The sequence below is a fragment of the Camelus ferus genome, chromosome 3 (assembly GCF_009834535.1).
Source record: "Camelus ferus isolate YT-003-E chromosome 3, BCGSAC_Cfer_1.0, whole genome shotgun sequence".
Taxonomy (NCBI): domain Eukaryota; kingdom Metazoa; phylum Chordata; class Mammalia; order Artiodactyla; family Camelidae; genus Camelus; species Camelus ferus.
The window spans coordinates 111,505,908-111,524,067 of NC_045698.1; the positions used below are offsets into that span (position 1 = coordinate 111,505,908).

Consider the following 18,160-nt stretch of genomic DNA (forward strand, 5'->3'; position numbering starts at 1 on the left):
GGGAAACAAGAGGGCTGCTCAGGGCAGCAGACAATAGGACCACATCCTCGGGTTTGCCCCGGGAACCTCAGCGTGGGATCACAGCCGTGCTGACTCTTCACCGCGTGCTCTATGAGCACTTTGTGCCCGTCCCCTCACTCGGCCGTCATACCACCCACGCTGCCGTTACGACTGTCATTTTGTAAGTGAGGATGCTGAGGTGCCAAAAGGTGCAGCAATTTGCCCCAGGTTACAGAGCTAGCGAGTCAGATCCGGGTTTCTCTGGCTCCAGACCCACAAACACAAATGACTCTTGTCTCATCTCTCTCATTTACTTGCTGTGTGGCCTCAGACAAGTGCCCATCTTTCTCTGAGTTGAAGTTGCTGCATCTGTGCATAAGCCTGCTGTACTCAGTGTCTTCTAAGGTGTGTCCCAGCTCTAACTTCCTATGACCTCTTGCAAAGATTCCAAAATATGAGGGAAGGATGAGTCCTGGGACCCCTGGTTGGCCAGTCCAACTCCAAAGGATTTGCCCATGACACCAACTGGGGCAAATGCTCCAACTGGAGGCAGAATTGAACAGACTAGACCGAGGTGGCAATAGGGAACATTTAGACTAGAGCTAGAGGGCTGGGACCATGCGAAACTGAAACAGCCCCTGAGAGAGCTGTTAAGAACAAACCCTCTAAGAGCCTTTCCTGCAGGACCAAAGAAAGACAATGAAAGAAGAAATCCAGAGCAGACGTGGCCTGCGCCCTCTGCAGACGCAGCCAGCCAGGTATGTTCCAGGGAAATGGGATGCAATCTTGGGCTGGTTTTACTCTCAGGAGGAAAGTAGCAAAAATGATCGAGATGCCCATCTTTCTGGTTTCCCGAAGTCCACTGTACACTGGAGGCAGAGGAAAGATGTGGATGAAGCACTACACAAGCTGCTTCAGTTGCACTTTTACTGCACTTCCAACACCACTCACCCTCCTCTGTGAGTGTCCTAAAAGCCCAAATTTGGAATAATTTATATTCTTGCTTTCCACCAAAGCTTATCAGCCATTCCCATCCTTCTGGATATGGGAAGGTCCCTAACCATCCCTTTCTTGGCAGTGATGCATCTGATTACTCATCTGCTTCCAGGGTACTCCAGGCTGCCAAAAGGAGACAGGCAGTTCTCTGAGCTGTGCAGCCTTATCTACAAGGTCTGCCTGGCAGAATGTAAGTGGGACTGTTGACGGGGAAATACCAGAAGCCTTCAGAAGGCTATGGCCAAGTAAGGAGAGCAAGGTTGGGAATGGCCAAGGAATGGGCAACAGACACAGCCATGCCTTATGTCTATTTACCTGCTCAATATAATGAATCAAGATACAACTGCACTTGACAGCAAATCAATGTGGTAATAGGCAGCCACCCAAGAGGAATGAGGTTAGGAAGATGGAAGAACCAGCCGGATGAAGGCGGGAGACTGCAGACCATGCCTTTATTGGCAGAAGCTCAGATGGAGCTGACCCAGAATAGATGGAGCAGCCAGGGTTTAAGCGTCAAATCCCGGAACACTCCACCTGGCCTCTCTCCTCTCTGCTGTTTTCCTCTAATCTCCTTCTCCTTCACTTCCTGCTGTGCGCTGTGCTGGAGCTGCCAGAGTCCTCCAGCCTATCCCTCCCTTTGTCTCTCTCTCTCACACACAAGCACACACACACACACGCACACACGCACCCATGTGCTTGTAGTGAACTCTAAGAGGTCCCGGACACAAGCCTGAGGAAATTCAAAGAAGACATTAAACAGTCCAGCAACTTCACAGCAAATAAAGAGATTGTGGAAACGCTGGCTTTGCAAGATGCTCCTCGCAAAGGAACCACAGACTGAGAGCTTGGTCACTCCACTAACTACTTCCTTCCAGAACAGCGGCACCTGCGTCCGGAATGGACATGAAAGTGGATCGTTTCATTTTAGACAAAGGGTAAGTCCACTTACTCATTCTTCTCCAGGTCCAGGATCAGTTCTCGCCCCTCAGCCGTCACCCTGAGCTCAGCTCTGAGTGGATGCTAAAAGCAACAACAAAAGAATGTCAGTTCCTAAAAGCAGGGAACCAGGCTCCCAGGAAGGGGCACAGGGTCTAGCACGGGGCTCTGACATTGATCCACAGGAAGTGAACGATTTCCATCCCCAACACGAAATCATGTCAATCCCAGAAGGACCCGTTCCCCTCCCTCATTTGCCTTCTCCTAAAAGACAAAAGAAAGAAACTCAGAGCTGAAATGTGATGTAACCTCCTGCATGCAGACCTGGTAAAGGCAAACGATAGAAAACACGACCTTCAACAGGAAACTGTGAGTGGAGCTAGATATGGATTCAAGTGCTGGCTCTGACACTGTAGTTGTGCAACTGGGCACGTTACTGAAGCTCCCTGCAGCTCAGCCTCCTTACTTATAAAACTGACATACTAATGGTCAGCCCTGTAGGGATCTTGTAAAGATTAAGTGACTTAGTAAATGTAAAGAATTTATCACAGTGCTTGGCACACAGGAAGCCCTAGATACATGTTGGCTGTTACTTAAAATACCAGGGGAAGCCTCTTCATCCTGGGCTCTTATTTTATTTTATTTTGGCTCTCCGTTTGAATACTCTCAAACCATCTCAGAGGAGACAACTAGGAGAACCTCCAACTAAGGTTTTACAGGTCCAAAAGACATATTTCACACACAGGAGAAAATCTGCTGAAGGCTAAAGGAGCTACACACCCAGAAGAGACCATGTAAGGTATCATACAAAGGAACAAAATGGATTAAAAAATATGTTCAACATCAGCGGTAGCTGCCCCCCACCCAAAAAGATTTTTTAAAGATATTTTCAAAAAAAATCAAAGTGACAAAGATTTTTTAAAACAATAAATCACAATGGAGCGTATACTATAAAATGGGCACTCTCATACCCTACCAGTGAGAATTTGACAGTACGGACAAGAGTTTTAAATGTTTAGACCCCCTGGCCGAGTCATGTAAGATTCTATCTGAAGGGTACAAATGGTTTATACACAAAGATGCTTGTTACCTACAATAATGACTAATGAAACAGAAGCTGAATGTCCAAAAATAGGAAAATGGTTAAATAACCGATGGCCCATTCATAAGACAAAACACTAGTGATGACTTTCAATGATTTTTAAATTATTAAGAAAGTACACATGATAATGATTAAGCAGAAAGTTCAAAGCATAACACTGTATGTTTTATTCATGCCTACTTTTGTAAAGGGAAAAAAGTAGGCAGAAATAAATCAAAAGGTTACCGTAGTTACCTCTTGGCAGTGAGATGAGTTAATTTTATTTTCTTTTGTGCATTTTTCCATGTTTCTCTAATTGCTTTTTATACTTTAAGAAATGGACTTTTTAATCTCCTTTTACCTAGTTATTGTGAAAAATTTCAAAGAAATTGGAAATCCAAGTCATCATAAATGCCAGCTAACAACTGGCACTTGCCATCTACCTTTACAAGGATTAAATCACGAGCCACTGCAGCTGTTGACCTTCCACATGCCCTGAAAGGAGTTCAGGGTGGAGATTAGGAATGAGGCGCTCTGTGCTCCAGGAAAAACTCGCAGAACAGGCCTTTAGACATATTTTCAGAAGAGGATTTTATGAGCCCCAATTCTTGTGCCTCCTCCTATCTAGAAAATCATCAATAGAGCCACATGCTCCTCGTGGCTGGCAATTACCTTCATGAGACTAGCAGCAACCTTCAGCGCACACACCAAAAAGTGTGCATGATTGCATGTACCCCCTTCACCAAAATCACATGTATCTGACCCTCCCTCCTTCCCCTCAGGAGCAGTCACTCAGCTATCTGAAATGCTGTCTCCCAAGCTACAGTTCTCATTTTGCCCCAAATAAAACTTAACTCACAACTCTCATGTTGTGTGATTTTATTTCTGTTGACATAAACTTCCATGCTTTAATAACAGTTCAATTCAGGGCAATTGAACTTTTCTTATGGGCAGGAAAAATTTAATAATTTAATTATTTAATTATTTCTTATGGGCAGAAAACAGGATATTTATACATTTAAACATATTAAAAACAGAATCGATTCCTTAGGGTGTTTTAAATACACACTCTCTAACTTGGGAGCAACGAACTGATAAACTCTTGAAAGTTTTTTCTACCCCTTTTAAGGGTGACCTCAAAGCTTAGTTTTGGTGTGTCTGAGAAAGTGGGTCACCTGCTTTGCCAACTCTGGTTTGGGGGCCTGCCTCTTCCAGGCACATTTCTCTTCTTATTAGCCTCAAATCTCACTTCCCATTAGGGTCCTGGGTATCCCTGAGACTTTCATGACACTGAGAGCTCTGATAAGATCTGAACATTCTGATCTAGGGTGCTTGTGCAAACTGGTCCTTTGCTATTTTTTGCTAATTTATCCTATTGAATTCTGTTAAGAAGGGGCATTTCAAAACCATGGGGAGAGGAAGCTGGGGGGATGTTTACCCAGTAACTTTCACTAAGAAATTCACTTCCCTATTTCTGATGCCCTGATTCAGCTTGGCCAGCACCTATTTCTGGTTGCTGGTTCTTTGCCACTTTACTCTAGGGAGTTCCAGAGCAAGGGCCCTGTCCAATCACGTTAAACATCAGAGAGTCCCAAGCAGGCATTTGAGGAAAAGCACACCGCAACTTAGCTGTATCAGCTCCCTTATCCAAGTGGTAGGTGGCCAAGAGCCCACACAAAAAAAAGGAAAGTTGACACAAATCAAAGCACTGTCATTCCTCCCCCAAAGGGACACAACTTGCAACATGAGTATGAGCACCTATTTTTGAGTGGATAATCCATAAATATTTCTCTCTGTGGTCTGGAAGATGCTCAGACACTGATATTTAAAATATGATGTTCCTTGTTTGCAGGGCTCATTTCGAGCAAAACAATGAAACAGCACTGCAAGGGTCTATGTTGAGTCCCTGTCCAGATTCACGTAGCTTTTCTCTTACAACTCCACTCTGTGCTGGGAAGAGGCAACTTCACCTCTCCTAGGAAGTGCAGGGAGCTGAGCACTGTTTATACTTCCTCAGGGCAGGGTTAAAATTCCTTTCTCTTTAGGGTTAGACTAAATAGATCTTTAGGACTGGAAATCTATCCTGTGCATTTGCATCTCTCTTCAGACATAGCACAATATTTAGCAAACAGTTAGTGTTCAATTAATGTTTGATGAATGAAGTAATTACATAAACTAGAGTAAAAGGCCTGAGTGAGACCTACCTCTCCTTTCCCTCTCTGACATTCATTCATTTGTTCATTCAACAAATATTTATGGTGCCAGGCACTGTGCTAATTGTTTCTACAAAATACAGTGACCCAGATTCTGGGCAGACAATGGCTGGGAACAAAGACAGGATCTGAGCTCCACTTTGTTTCTCAGGTCCTTCCTGAGGATGCCCAGCATCCCTCATGTGAAGGGAACAGAGAGGCCTCTACGAGAGTATCAGATTCAGACAATAATGGATAGGTTGGAATGGCCAAGATCTTAACTTTTAAAAATAACCTGCTCTAGGATGGCCATCCATTAATTTGTCTCGACTTTTCCTGAAGCTATTTTCAGCCACTCCAACTTTCTGAAGAAATGAATTCCATGTATTCATTGTCCTTAGAATAAAATGTTACTTGCTTTCATTTGTCATAATATTTTCACTGTGAGTTCCCTTGTTAAATCCAAATTGGAACTTTTTGGACATGTCTGTTTTACTCTGGCCATAACTTCAGGGATTCTGGGCATTTCTGCTCTCTATTTACCTTTCTGGACTCAAGAACCACCAAGTCTGAGATCTTTCCTGACATAGCTCTCTCCTCTGCCTCCTACTAATCTTGCTCTTCTATGTTGCCTAATAAATCATTGAGTGTTTGGACCCAAAGGGATCTTACTAACTACCCCTCTGCTCCAGCCCTCTTCCTTGTTACCCCCTCTAAGCTCTAGTCTACAAATGAGGAAACAGGAGTTCAGAAAATGAAGGGTCCGATAGCTGGTCACCATTACATAGCACTCACACCTTCTTTCTGGTTCTTTTTTGTCTCACTTGAGCTATAAGAACCAGAACCACAAAGAATATCCTAGATGCACAGGTCCTTCCTTCAAGAACAGGATAATGTTTTCTGTCTTACCCCCAGTCCCTGATAAAGCCTGTGCATTCTGCTGGTGTTGTGGCCCAAGGAGCCTAATGCATTTTAAGATTATTGGATTTCAAGATAGATTTCTCTTGACTAGATCCCTACCCAGCCTTTTATTAAAAAATAGTTTGGACTATCATTTTTCCCTCCAAGTATATCATTGCATCAATTAAGTGAAGCATGTAGTATGCAGGAAGAAAAAATAAGAATGACAATATTTAACCGATTTCAGTTGGGAGGGGGTGACTTTTGTGACATATATTTGCACTTAGCTTGTGTCAGCATTAACATGGATTTTCCTCCTACTGTATATCACAAGGAACTAGACTCAATATCCTGTAATAAACCATAACGGAAGAGAATATGAAAAAGAATTTATATATGTATAACTGAATCACTTTGCTGTATACCAGAAACTTAACACAATATTGTCAATCAACTACACTTGGATTTTTTAAATTAATTAATTAATTATTTTTGAAAAACATGGGTTTTCATTTCCTCAACTGCTGGCATTTGGAAATGTCCTAGAAGGTTATCAGACAATGAAAGAAAGCCCCATCTGGGGAGTTCCAAAACTGGAACACAGAGAGGATAGAGTGGGCCAGAGACAGAACTAATGGTGCTAACTAGGCCACCAGGAAAGTTGAGCAGGTGACCCCAAGCTGATAGCAGAATGGAGTTGTCAGCTCTTGCCTCTGAAAATGAGACTTTTTGAGTCTTACCTTTTCTTTCACGGGGCTTTCTGCAGGCTTCCACTGAGGTATTATTAGTTCATGCTGTAGCTGCGGGCTGCCTTCCCCACTTCCTCCTGCCAATACAGGGTGCACGTCATTGATACCCAGGACCTCCGCATCCTAGCTAAGCCAGGCATGCACTGCCAACTGGGAAGAGCCCCGTAGCGGGTCATTAGAAGATCTGCTGGATTCCCGGCTCTGGGCTCCCACTTTGGGTCAGGCACTCTGCTAGGTGTTGATAATACAGGGGTAAACAGAGCTAACAAGGTCTCCGTATACCTCGCAAAGCTCACCTTTTAGAGATGGGAGATGGACAACACAAATATTCTCAAATGGTACAACGGGGTCATGGAATAAAGAGACACTGAAGATGGGGTACCGATTTTAGACAGGATGATCAGCAAAGATGGCGTTTACTTGAGACCTGAGGGACTGGAAGAAAGCAGACATGCAAAGATCCAGGGGAAGAGTGCCCCAGGTAGAAGGACCAGCAAGAGCAGAAGCGGACTTGGCCTGTTAAGGAACAAGTAGAAGTTAGAGTCTAGCAAATGAGAGAGGAAATTGGTAGATTTGATCAGAAGACAGCCATGGGTCTGATATCACAGAGGGCAAGGAAAGTGTCTGGATTTTATTATAAATAGACTTGGAAGGCACTGGAGGGTTTAGACAGAGCAACATGATCTGTAGGCAGTTTTTAAAAAGAACTTTCTGCCTGCTGGGTGGACATGGAGATGGAGAGCGTGGGGTGGGGGAGGGGGGCAGGGGTGAGAGTAGAAGCAGAAAGGCAAGGGTAGAGGTTTGCTTGGTGGCTCAGACTAGAATGACATCAGTGAAGAGGAATGAAGTGTTTGGATTCTGGGTATAACTGGAGGGCAAGCCCCTGGGTATTATTCTCATTGAGCTTCAGTTTTCTCATCTGTAAAATGAAGACAGTGATCTCTACTTGCCCTTTTCACAGCATTACTGGGGAGAGTTACTGTGGGAGTGCTTCCCAATCCACAAAGCATCATCACATGAACCCGAGGTTCCTAAGGGTAAATTTGCATTTACATATCACTTCCTACTTTCCAAATTATTCTCACCACCCAGCTCTCCATACTCAAAACAATCCTGGGAGGTAGGTAGATAGCAGGATTCCTATTTTGTAAGAAAGGTGAACTGAAATCTGTTTGAGGAGAGACTTGTTCTAGGCAGGGCAGACCTCAAACACTGGTTGCAGACAATCTTAATAAAGCGGTCATTTCTAAAGACCTAGGCAAATTAATCTCTGTAAGAATAAGCCAAATCCACAGGACTGCTGGGTAAAGAAGTGAGGACTCCAAAATCTATTCTTTCTAAACCAACCACATCAATCACATAGAATATAATGAGTGATATAAAAGATGGCCATAATTGTTCTGTTACAGTGGCGCAATTAGAGTGATTCACTGTCCTTTCAGATTACTGATATAATGTATTCTCAATCAAAATATATCCCAGAAACAATCTCATTAGGCTAGCATTAGTTTCGTCATATTAGTAAAAGTCAGAAGCAATGCATTAATTTATTCATTACATGTTTTCTGAGTGCTTAACTATACGCCAAATGCTATGCTAGGTGCTTGATATTCAACGGGGAATCAGTGAGGCATAGTCCCTGCTCTAATGACTCTGATAAATCTAGATTCTTTGCAACAAAAAGGAATTATGATATTTAATGGAATATTTAAAGGAATGAAATGATCCTTAGGGTTGTAAAAAATATTGAAAGCAAGGCTCAGGAATAGAGGAACACAGTACATCTTGAGAAGAATTCTTCAAAACTTGGAAATAAGGCAAAAAAACAAGCAGGATGTCCTTTCAATGTCAGATTGGAGCATTGTTTAACAGGCCTTCCCACAGATTATTGAATTATCTAGGGAAATGTATCTTTGTTTAACTTTAAATTTACTATTAATTAAAGGCTATACTCGTGAAGTTATATGTTAACTGTAGATTTCAGTCTGGTAGAGATGTGAACGACTTCAGTGTAGTACAGATAACTAAGAATTATGGTTGTTTACCCCCATGGGGCATTGACCACTTTTGTATCTGTCCCAACACAGGATTTCAACATTCTTTCGTGGATGGCTGTATCACTTCTGTTCTAATGCTTTGAACCAGCTTTACCATTCTATTCACTGCCTCATTAATAAATCAGTCTTTGCAACCCATTCATCCTACATGTGTATGAGAGTCCTGTTAACTTTTTGAAAATTATGCTTCTGCGATTTCTTGATGGAATTTATAGTCATTAAAACCATGTTTCTGGAGAATGTAACGATGTGGGAAATGCTCATAATGTCAAGTGGAATATGCAAGACACAAAACTGTACATATGGTATGGTTCCAATTTTATCAAAATATATTTATAGGCACACACACAAAGACTGGAAAAAAGAGGAAAGACTAGGAGAGCAGTGGAAAGATAAGCCAAAAGCAGAAAAAAGAGAGAGGGAGGCAAGCCAGGGAGGGACCGACTGTTTTCTGCCTGCTCCGGTCTCCCGCATCTCCAACCACCTCCCGGAGCGCACAACGTGGGAACAAAGCCGGGGCTCCCGGTCCGGGAAACGGCAGGCGCGCAGCCCCGAGGAGTTTCGGGGGGCCGCTCCCAGGTCCCCAGGTCCCCCAGCGTGTCCACCTCCAAAGCCCCCCACACCCCCCCGTCCCCTGCTACTTACTTCTGGTCCATCCCGGCAGGGCGAGAGCCAGCAGGCAGAGCTGGGCGGTGCCCACTCCCCAGGGCATGGTGGCAGCTGGCCCCTCGCGCTCTCTGCGCTCACCAGCACGCGGCCATGCCAGCCCCCCGACCAGGCCGCGGCGCTTCTGGAAGCCAAGCAGCTCCCAGGCCGGCTCCCAGCCATCGGCCGGGATGCTCCGCCCTCAGCTCCGCGGGGCTCTACCGTGGGGACCCGCCCTCCAAGGGAGGTGGGGCTGGGAGGAACGGCCAGGAGGAGGAGCCGGAGGGACCCCTGGGGAGCCGGGAAAGGGGTGGCTCAGGTGCTGGCGACCAGGGAGCAGGGGAGGGGGACTCCGAGCCGGAGGCAGGATCGGGATTCACGGTGGGCGCGGCCTCGGGAGGGCAGGCGGCTCGGGTATATAGGAGTTAAACTGGACCCCTCTCTGCATAGCGGCCCATTTCCTCTGTCCCGCACTGTGCTAGACGCCTTGGGTGACCCTCAAGAGGCTACTCACCCAGCGCCGTCCAGTAGAGGCCGCCACTGTTGAAGGCAGGCTCCGAAAGAGTTAACCAGGCACGGAGAACTAAGTGCTACAAGGAGTTGTTTTTTTAGCAGGACACAAATCAAGGATCCATTCCTTCTGACTGGGAGGAGCCGCGTGGTGAAGAGAGGATTCCCAGAGCAGACATCTGAGCTCGGGAGGAAGAGAAATGCAGCGTGAAGCAGAGAACGCCTAGACAAACGTACTAGGGCTGGAAAGCCCATGCGCTGTACGGGGGAAACCTGGAATTTGGGATGGTGAGAATTAGGGCTTTGGAGGGAATGGAGGGAGATGAGTCTTGAAAATAATAATAATGACTATCACTTACTGAGAGTTGACCGTCTGTTAGAAGGAGAAAATGATAACTAAGACTGACAGAGCACTTCCTAAGTGCCAGACACTGTCTATGCACTTTACATACATTAACTTTTTAAGTTAATTAACCTAGGAAAAGAACTACCTTTTATTGTCCTTTAATATGTGCCAGGGACTCTGTATACATCATCTCTTTTCATTAGCGCAGTCATTCCCTGGGTCAGGTAGTAATATCCTGCTTTAGAGATGAGAAAACCAAACCTGAGAGGCTAAGTAATTTGCCCAAGGTCACACAGCTGTTAGAGTCTGGATTCAAGTCCACATCTGAATAACTCCAGAACCTGTTACAGTGCTTACCAGATGGATAAGCTGATAATCAGAAAGAAGTGGCTTGCCTAAGATCCCTTAGCAAATTTTGGCAAAGCCTTGTTCTAGAAACCGAACCTCAGACCTCTTGTCATCTATTCCTTTCACTGAGCCTCTTTCTTCAAATCCAAGTTTACACAACCAAACAAGATGCTGTGTTTGGGGGAGGATTAGGCACTCCTAAGGATTAGTAGGTAGGTCTGTTGAAACCATTGGGCGCTAGAGGGACAAATAAATGTATTGCTCTGCTACTGATGTATTTAGAGGCTGGTTTGTCCATTCAAGATGCCATAACAAAAAACCACAGACTGGACAGCTTAAACAACAGGTCTTCTTAAGGACATTAATCCCATCGGACAGAGCCCTGCTCATGATCTCATTTCATCTTTATTACCTCTTTATAGGCTCTGTCTCCAAATATAGTCACGCTAGGGCTTAGGGCTTCAACATACGGATTTGGGGTGGGACACAGCTCAGTCCATAACATTCCATTCTCTGGTCCCCAAAATTCATATCCTTTTCTCAAGCAAAATACATTTACCCCATCCCAACAGCCTCAAAAAGACTGTTATGGGTGAGACTTGAGGTGTGATTCATCCTGGACAAAATTCCTCTCCATCTGTGAACCTGTGAAACCAGACAAGTTACATGCTTCCAAAATACAGGTTCAGAAGGACATTCTCATTGCAAAAGAGAGATCAGAAAGAAGAAAGGGATGATGGGCCCCACACAAGTCCAAAACCTAGCAAGGCAAATTCCATTAGGTGTGAAAGCTCTAGAATAATCCTCTGGCGGGATGTTCTGCCTTTGGCCCACAGGGGCAGCAGTGTCATCCCCACAGCCCTCAGCAGCGGCCCTGTCCTGTCTTCCCTGAGCAGCACCCCAACCCTGCAGCTTCTTGCTGCAGTCCTCCTGCCCCTGAGGCACTGGGCAGGGGAAGCCTGGCTCCCTGAAACCAAGAGTGGGTCCCAACCTCTGAAACCAAGAAAGAAACAGCCTTGCCTTCTGGGTCTGTACGCTCTAGGTATATAGTGCGAATGGCAGCCCTGATGGTCTCTGAATCACCTTCAGGGTCATTCTTCCCTTTTCTTAAAGGATAAAGCATATTCACAGCCAAGTAGCTCTATTGTCCTGCCCTGTAGAATCCTAGCAATTCAAAGACCTCCCTTTATTTCATTTTATCTCTGTTCCTGTTGGTCCAAACTGGCAGTGTCTCTGCTAGCATAATCCCATCTCTATTCCTGATACCTGCTGAGATGGCAGATTAACTGCATAAGTCATCTCCTCATAGGGTGATCGTCCGGCCACAGCCTTGGTATCCTCTCTAGAACATGCATTCTCATTTTTTGCATTGTAGATGGACTGAGAATTTTCCAAATCTTCAAGTTGTGGTTCCTTTTCCTTAGCAATTCCTTCAATTTATCGCTCTCCTCTTGCATTTTACTATAAACAACAGGAAGAAACCAGGTCACACCTTTAACACTTTGCTCAGAAATCTCCTCGGCCAAATATCTAAATACACTTGGGATTCTACCTTCCACAAAACACTAGAATGCAATTCAACCAAGTTCTTAGTCACTTTAAAACAAGGATCGCCTTTCTTCTAGTTTCCAATAGCATGTTCTGCCTTTTCATCTGAGACGTCACCTGAATTACCTTTAACATTCACAGCCCTAGAAACATTCTATTCATGATGATATGTGTCTTCTCTAAAATGACACTTTCTTTACAGCTCCTCTCTTTTCTTCCTGAACCTTCACCAGACTGCCTTTAACATCAGTCCCTTCAAGGCAATCTAGTTTGTTTGTAGCATGGACCTCTAAGCTTACCCAGCCTCTATCTACTACCCAGTTCCAAGCCACCTCTCCATTTTTAGGCATTTGTTACAGTAGGACCCCACTTCTTGGTACTGACATCTGTATTAGTCTTCCAGGGCTTTGCATAACTGACACCCTTAAATGACTGAAATTTATTTTCTCACAGTTCTGGAGACCGGAAGTCCAAGATCAAGGTATTGACAGGGATGGTTTCTGATGAGGCCCCTTTTCCTGGCTTTTAGACAGCTGCTGTTTTGCTGTGTCCTCACTTGGCCTGTTCTCTGTGTGAGCATGCAGAGAGAGCGAGCTCTGGTCTCCCTCTTCACGTAAGGACCCTAATCCTATCAGCTCAGGGCCCCACCCTGATAACCTTGTTTAACATTTATTACCTCTTTATAGGCTCTACCTCCAAATACAGTCACATTGGGGGTTAGGGTTTCGATATATGAATTGGGGTGGGGTGGGGGAGGCACAATTTAGTCCATAACAGGGGCTCTAGCCCTAGAGCCATGAGGCTACGATTCTAGTCCCTGCTCTCTCCAACCAGCTCTGTGACTTCGGGTAAGTCATTCTGCTTTCTGGGCCTTAGTTTCTAACCAATGCCCTGGGAATGTTAATGGCTACTCCAATCCATTTCACTCAGGAGCTGTGAGAAGCTGTTGAGATAATGGTAGTGAAAGTACTGCGCCAGGTAAAAAATGCTGAAGTATCAAGTCTAACTTATTCTATGGACAATCTACTTGCAAAAGGCATCCAAACTCCATATCTGAAATTTACTTCCATTTGCTGGCACTCAGCTGATCAATATTTAATCAGCATGTGGCCCTGAAAATTGGGAAGTAGTTCACAAGAAGAAAAAGTCCCGTGGTTACTGCACTGACCAAGGAGAAAGTTCTCAGTTCTGTCTTGCAACTACCCTCCTCCACATTTATACACAGGAACAAACGTACACACAACTCCTGAGCCCCTGGAAGACTTTCCTTTTATTTGTAGAAAACGTATCTGTTATTTATAAAGAATACTACATCTCTACACAATCTTTAAAATATTCATGATACTTAACCTAGTAATTACATTTCTGGGAAACTAGCCTAAAAAAATAATCTGTAATGCATACAAAGATCTATGGACTAGAATGTTCGTATTGGTGTTACTTATAATTGTGAAAATATTGGAGATGACCTAAATATCCAATTGTGAAAGAACAGTTAATAAATTATAGAATATTCATATGATGGATTATTATGCAGCCACTTAAAACAATGTTTGCACAGAGTTTATGCTCTGATGTTAAGTGGAAAAAGCAGTGTCCAAAATTACAAATGTAAATACGATCTCAGCTATGTAAATAAAGGACTTTAAAAAAAGACTAGAAGGAAATGTGCCAAAATGTTAGCGGCAGTCACCTCTGGATGGTGAGACTATGGTTGGATGAAGGCTTTTTTTGTTTGGTTTGGTTTGTTTGGTTTTTGTTCATTATTTTCTGGGTTTTTTTTTTTTTTTTTTTTTTTGCCTCTTCTATGTTCTATAACATTTATGTACTTATGTGTTACTGTAGTAATGGGGGTGGGTGGATAAATAAATGGCGAACACAGGAAAAAACACAAAAGGAATAATGGTTTTTCCTAGTGTCTTATGCAGAGAGTTTTGCATACTTGACCTCTCTTTGCATGCTTGATTCTCTCCTCTGATATCAGGGAAACGAGGCAGAGTTAGAGCAACCAGTTCCAAATTTCAGGAGTCCGGGTGACCCAGATCCCTGTTCCTTCTAGCTACAGTGTAATATCATGGTTAGGAGGTGGCTACCCTGCCAGGTTTAAATCCCTTTTCTTTCCGTTACTGGCTGCGTGACCATGGGCAAATAGCCTTTTCTGTGACTTTGTTGCTTCATCTATAAAAGATGCTAACGATGATAGTTCCTGCATCACAGGGTTTTTGCGAGGCTTAGATGGATGCTTAGAATAGCACCTCTCACACAGTAAACAGTCAACAAATGCTAATTTTAATTATTCTCATTCTACTGCTAAAAAGTGTGGTAGTGGGGAGTATGTTCATGATGCTTGGCTTGTGCTTTTAGCTGTGCAACGTGTGAAGAGTCTAATTATATACTGATTCTTTAATTATTATCAAAGACAATGATCCTGTTATACTGTAATTATCTTTTTCTTACTCCACCTCCACTATATTGTGAGCCCCTTGTGAACAGGAGCCGCACCTTTTTCTTCTCTCACCACCACCCCCTGCCGCCACATTTGGAAGGTACAATACATGTTTAATTAAACTAATTATAAATTAAATAATTAATAATAATTATTATTTCATTCTGGCTCAGCACAAACTTCCAGGTTGCTCATGAGTGAACTGTCCTCATGCGCCCTTATTATGAAAATAGTGTTGGCCCTGTGATGACTTTGCTTTGTAAACTAGTTTCCTGGAAGCGTAACTTTAGCAAGTATAACTTTAGCAAGTTTCATTTAGTTCAAAGTACTTTTCAGTTTCTCTTGAGAGTTCTTCTTTCATCCATATGTTATTCAGAATTGTATTATTTAATCTCCATGTATTTTGAAAATTTCCAGTTATCTTTTAATTATAGATTTCTAGTTTAATTCCACTGTGGTCTGAGAGCTGACAGTGTATGATTTCTATTCTTTGAAATTTGTAAGGATGTGTTTTATGGCTCTGAATGGGGTCTATAGTGGTGAATGTTCCATGTCATCTTGAGAATGCGTACTCTGCTGTTGGTGGTGAAGTAGGCTATAGATGTCATTTATATCCAATTGATTCATGGTTTGAGTTCAACTATGTCCTTACTGATTTTCTGCCTGCTGGATCTGTCCATTTGTGATGGCAAGGTGTTGAAACCTCTTACTCTGATAGTGGATTCATCTATTTCTCTTTGCAGTTCTGTAAGTTTTCGCCTCACATAATTTGATGCTCTGTTGTTAGGCACAGACACATTAAGGATTCTTACGTCTTCTTGGAATATTGATCTCTTTATCATTATGAAATCGTCTTCATCCCTGAAAACTTTCCTTGCTTTGATGTCTGCTCTGTCTAAAATTAATATAGCTACTCCTGATTTCTTTTGGATAGTGTTAGCATGGTATATTTATCTCCATCCTTTTAATTTATGTATATGAGAATATTTATCTTTTTTTTTTTTTTACCAGAAAGTAGGATTTATCGGTGGGTGTGAATAAGGAGGGGACAGCACCAAAGCTCTCATGAGTGCAAGGCCTGCCATTTGTTGAGGGGGCCACAATTAGGGATGCACTTGACCCCATAGCCATCTGGAATGAGCTGTTTTTCTGCCACCATGTTTTCAAGTTCATCTGCATTAAACTTGGTAAATCCCCCCTTCTTGGAGATGGGGATCTTCTGGCAGCTGGGGAACTTGAACTTGGCTGCGTAGGACCTCAATCACATGCTCTTGTTCTGCAGCTTGGTATGGATGGATGTGATGATTTGGCCAACATGGACCCTGGCCACTATGTCCTGGGGCTTTCCAAAGGCACCCCGCATCCCTGTCTGGAACCTAGGTTGGGGACAGCATGACAGACATGAATGTCCACTGGAAAGAGCTGTCTCCAAGGTCTCTTAGGGGCAACCCATACAGGCAACAGGCTGCATACACTACCAAGGAAGCTGTACACACTGGACCATTACACACTGGGTCCCCACAAGTTAAAGAGCATAGTCGGCTTAATTGGCTGCAGATAAATACATTTATCTTTATATTTAAAGTGAGTTTCTTGCACATATATAATTGGGTCTTGTTTTTTGGTCTACTCTGATGATCTCGTTTTTTTAAATTAGAGCAGTTAGACCATTGACATTCAAAGTGATTACTGACGTGGTCAGATTGATATCAACCATATCTGTTACTGTTTTCTATTTGTTGCCTTTGTTCGTTGTTTCTATTTTTGTCTCTGTTTCTGCCTTTTGTGGTTTTATTTGAACATCACATACGATTCCATTTTTGCTCTTATCTTAGTATATCTTATACTTTTCTCCCACTTTTTTTAGTGCCTGCCTTAGAGTTTACAATACACACTTATATCTAATCCAAGCCAATTTTCAAATAACACTGTGTCACTTCCCAGGTAGTATGAGTACAGTATAACAACAAAATACTCCTAATTCTTCCCGTGTATTGCTGCCTTCATTCATTTCATTTATATGTAAGCATTTCTGTAAATACATATACACACTGATGTATTGTTCTCAGGCAGTGCTGATGCTGTTGACCAGCGAGCACATTTTGAGAGCTGCTGCTTCTGGATGCCATTGAAAAACACTGCAGTTGTCCTTTTGCCTTATCTCCAGTTTTTGGATAATTTTTCTCAACAATTATCAACACTAAAAAATCAGAACATTAAAAATAGGTAGAACATTCTTTGACATAAATTGCAACAATATATTTTTTTTGGATCTGTCTCCTAAGGCAAAAGAAATAAAAGCAAAAATAAACAAATGGGATCTAATGAAATTTTAAAACTTAAAAAAAAATTAAGGCTGCAGGGAACTTCCTTCGGCACTTCATGATTGCCCACCAGGGCCGTCAGTGAAAGCTGGCTGGAAGTGGTGGGAGGGGACATTTTATGGCTGACCTTGTGGGCTGCTTCTGCCCGCCACTTACTGCCATCCTGGGAAATCCCCTAAACTTAAAAACTTTTGCACAGCAAAGGAAACCATCAATAAAATGAAAAGACAACCTACTGAATGGGAGAAAATATTTACAAATGATATGACTGATAAGGGACTTCTATCCAAAACATATAAACAGCTCATACAATTCAACCATAAAAACAAACAAGTTTATTAAAAAACAGGCAGAAGAACTGAATAGAAATTTTTCCAGAGAAGACATACAAATGATCAAAAGGCAAATGAAAAGATGTTCAACATCATTAATCATCATCAGACAAATGCAAATCAAAACTACAATGAGCTGTCACCTCACACCAGTCAGAATGACTATCATCAAAAAGATCATAAATAACAAGTGTTGGTGAGGATGTAGAGAAAAAGAAACCCTTGTACACTGTAGGTAAGAATGTAAATTGGTGCAGCCACTGCAGAAAACAGTATGGAGTTTCCTCAAAAAACTAGAAATAGAACTACCATATGATCCAGTAATTCCATTCTTGGGTATACATCCAAAAAACCAAAAACACTAATTTGAAAAGATACATGCACCCCAATGTTCATAGCATCATAGCCAACATGTGGAAAAAATCTAAGTGTCCATCGACAGATGAATGAATAAAGAAGATGTGGTACATATATATCATGGAATAGTACTCAGCCACAAAAAATGAAAATTTGCTATTTGCAACAACATGGATGGACTTGGAGGGTATCATGCTTAGTGAAATAAGTCAGGCAGACAGAGAAAGACAAATACTGTATGATATCACTTATATTTGGAATCTAAAAAATAAACTAGTGAATATAACAAAAAAGAAGCAGACTCACAGATATAGAGAACAACCAGTCATTACTCGTGGGAAGAGGGAAGAGGGTTGATGATTAAGAGGTACAAACTACCTTGTACAAAATAAG

The 18,160-nt window shown here is 42.8% G+C and overlaps 1 protein-coding gene and 1 non-coding gene across 2 annotated transcripts in view; both read right to left on the reverse strand.

Moving 5' to 3' along the window:
- ADAM19 (ADAM metallopeptidase domain 19) overlaps window positions 1-9,623 on the reverse strand; it is an 81,174-nt gene extending 71,551 nt beyond the window's left edge. The window contains exons 1-3 of the mRNA XM_006195571.3: window positions 9,557-9,623; window positions 6,846-6,931; window positions 1,946-2,016 (exon numbers count right to left, since the gene is read on the reverse strand). Coding sequence (XP_006195633.1) covers window positions 1,946-2,016; window positions 6,846-6,931; window positions 9,557-9,623 — 224 coding nt within the window. The remainder of the gene's footprint in view (window positions 1-1,945; window positions 2,017-6,845; window positions 6,932-9,556) is intronic.
- A 6,551-nt stretch (window positions 9,624-16,174) lies between these two features.
- On the reverse strand, window positions 16,175-16,311 carry LOC116662848. Its single transcript, XR_004318938.1, has one exon. It is a non-coding gene; the product is annotated as a small nucleolar RNA SNORA70 (small nucleolar RNA).
- Between the last annotated feature and the right edge of the window lie 1,849 nt (window positions 16,312-18,160).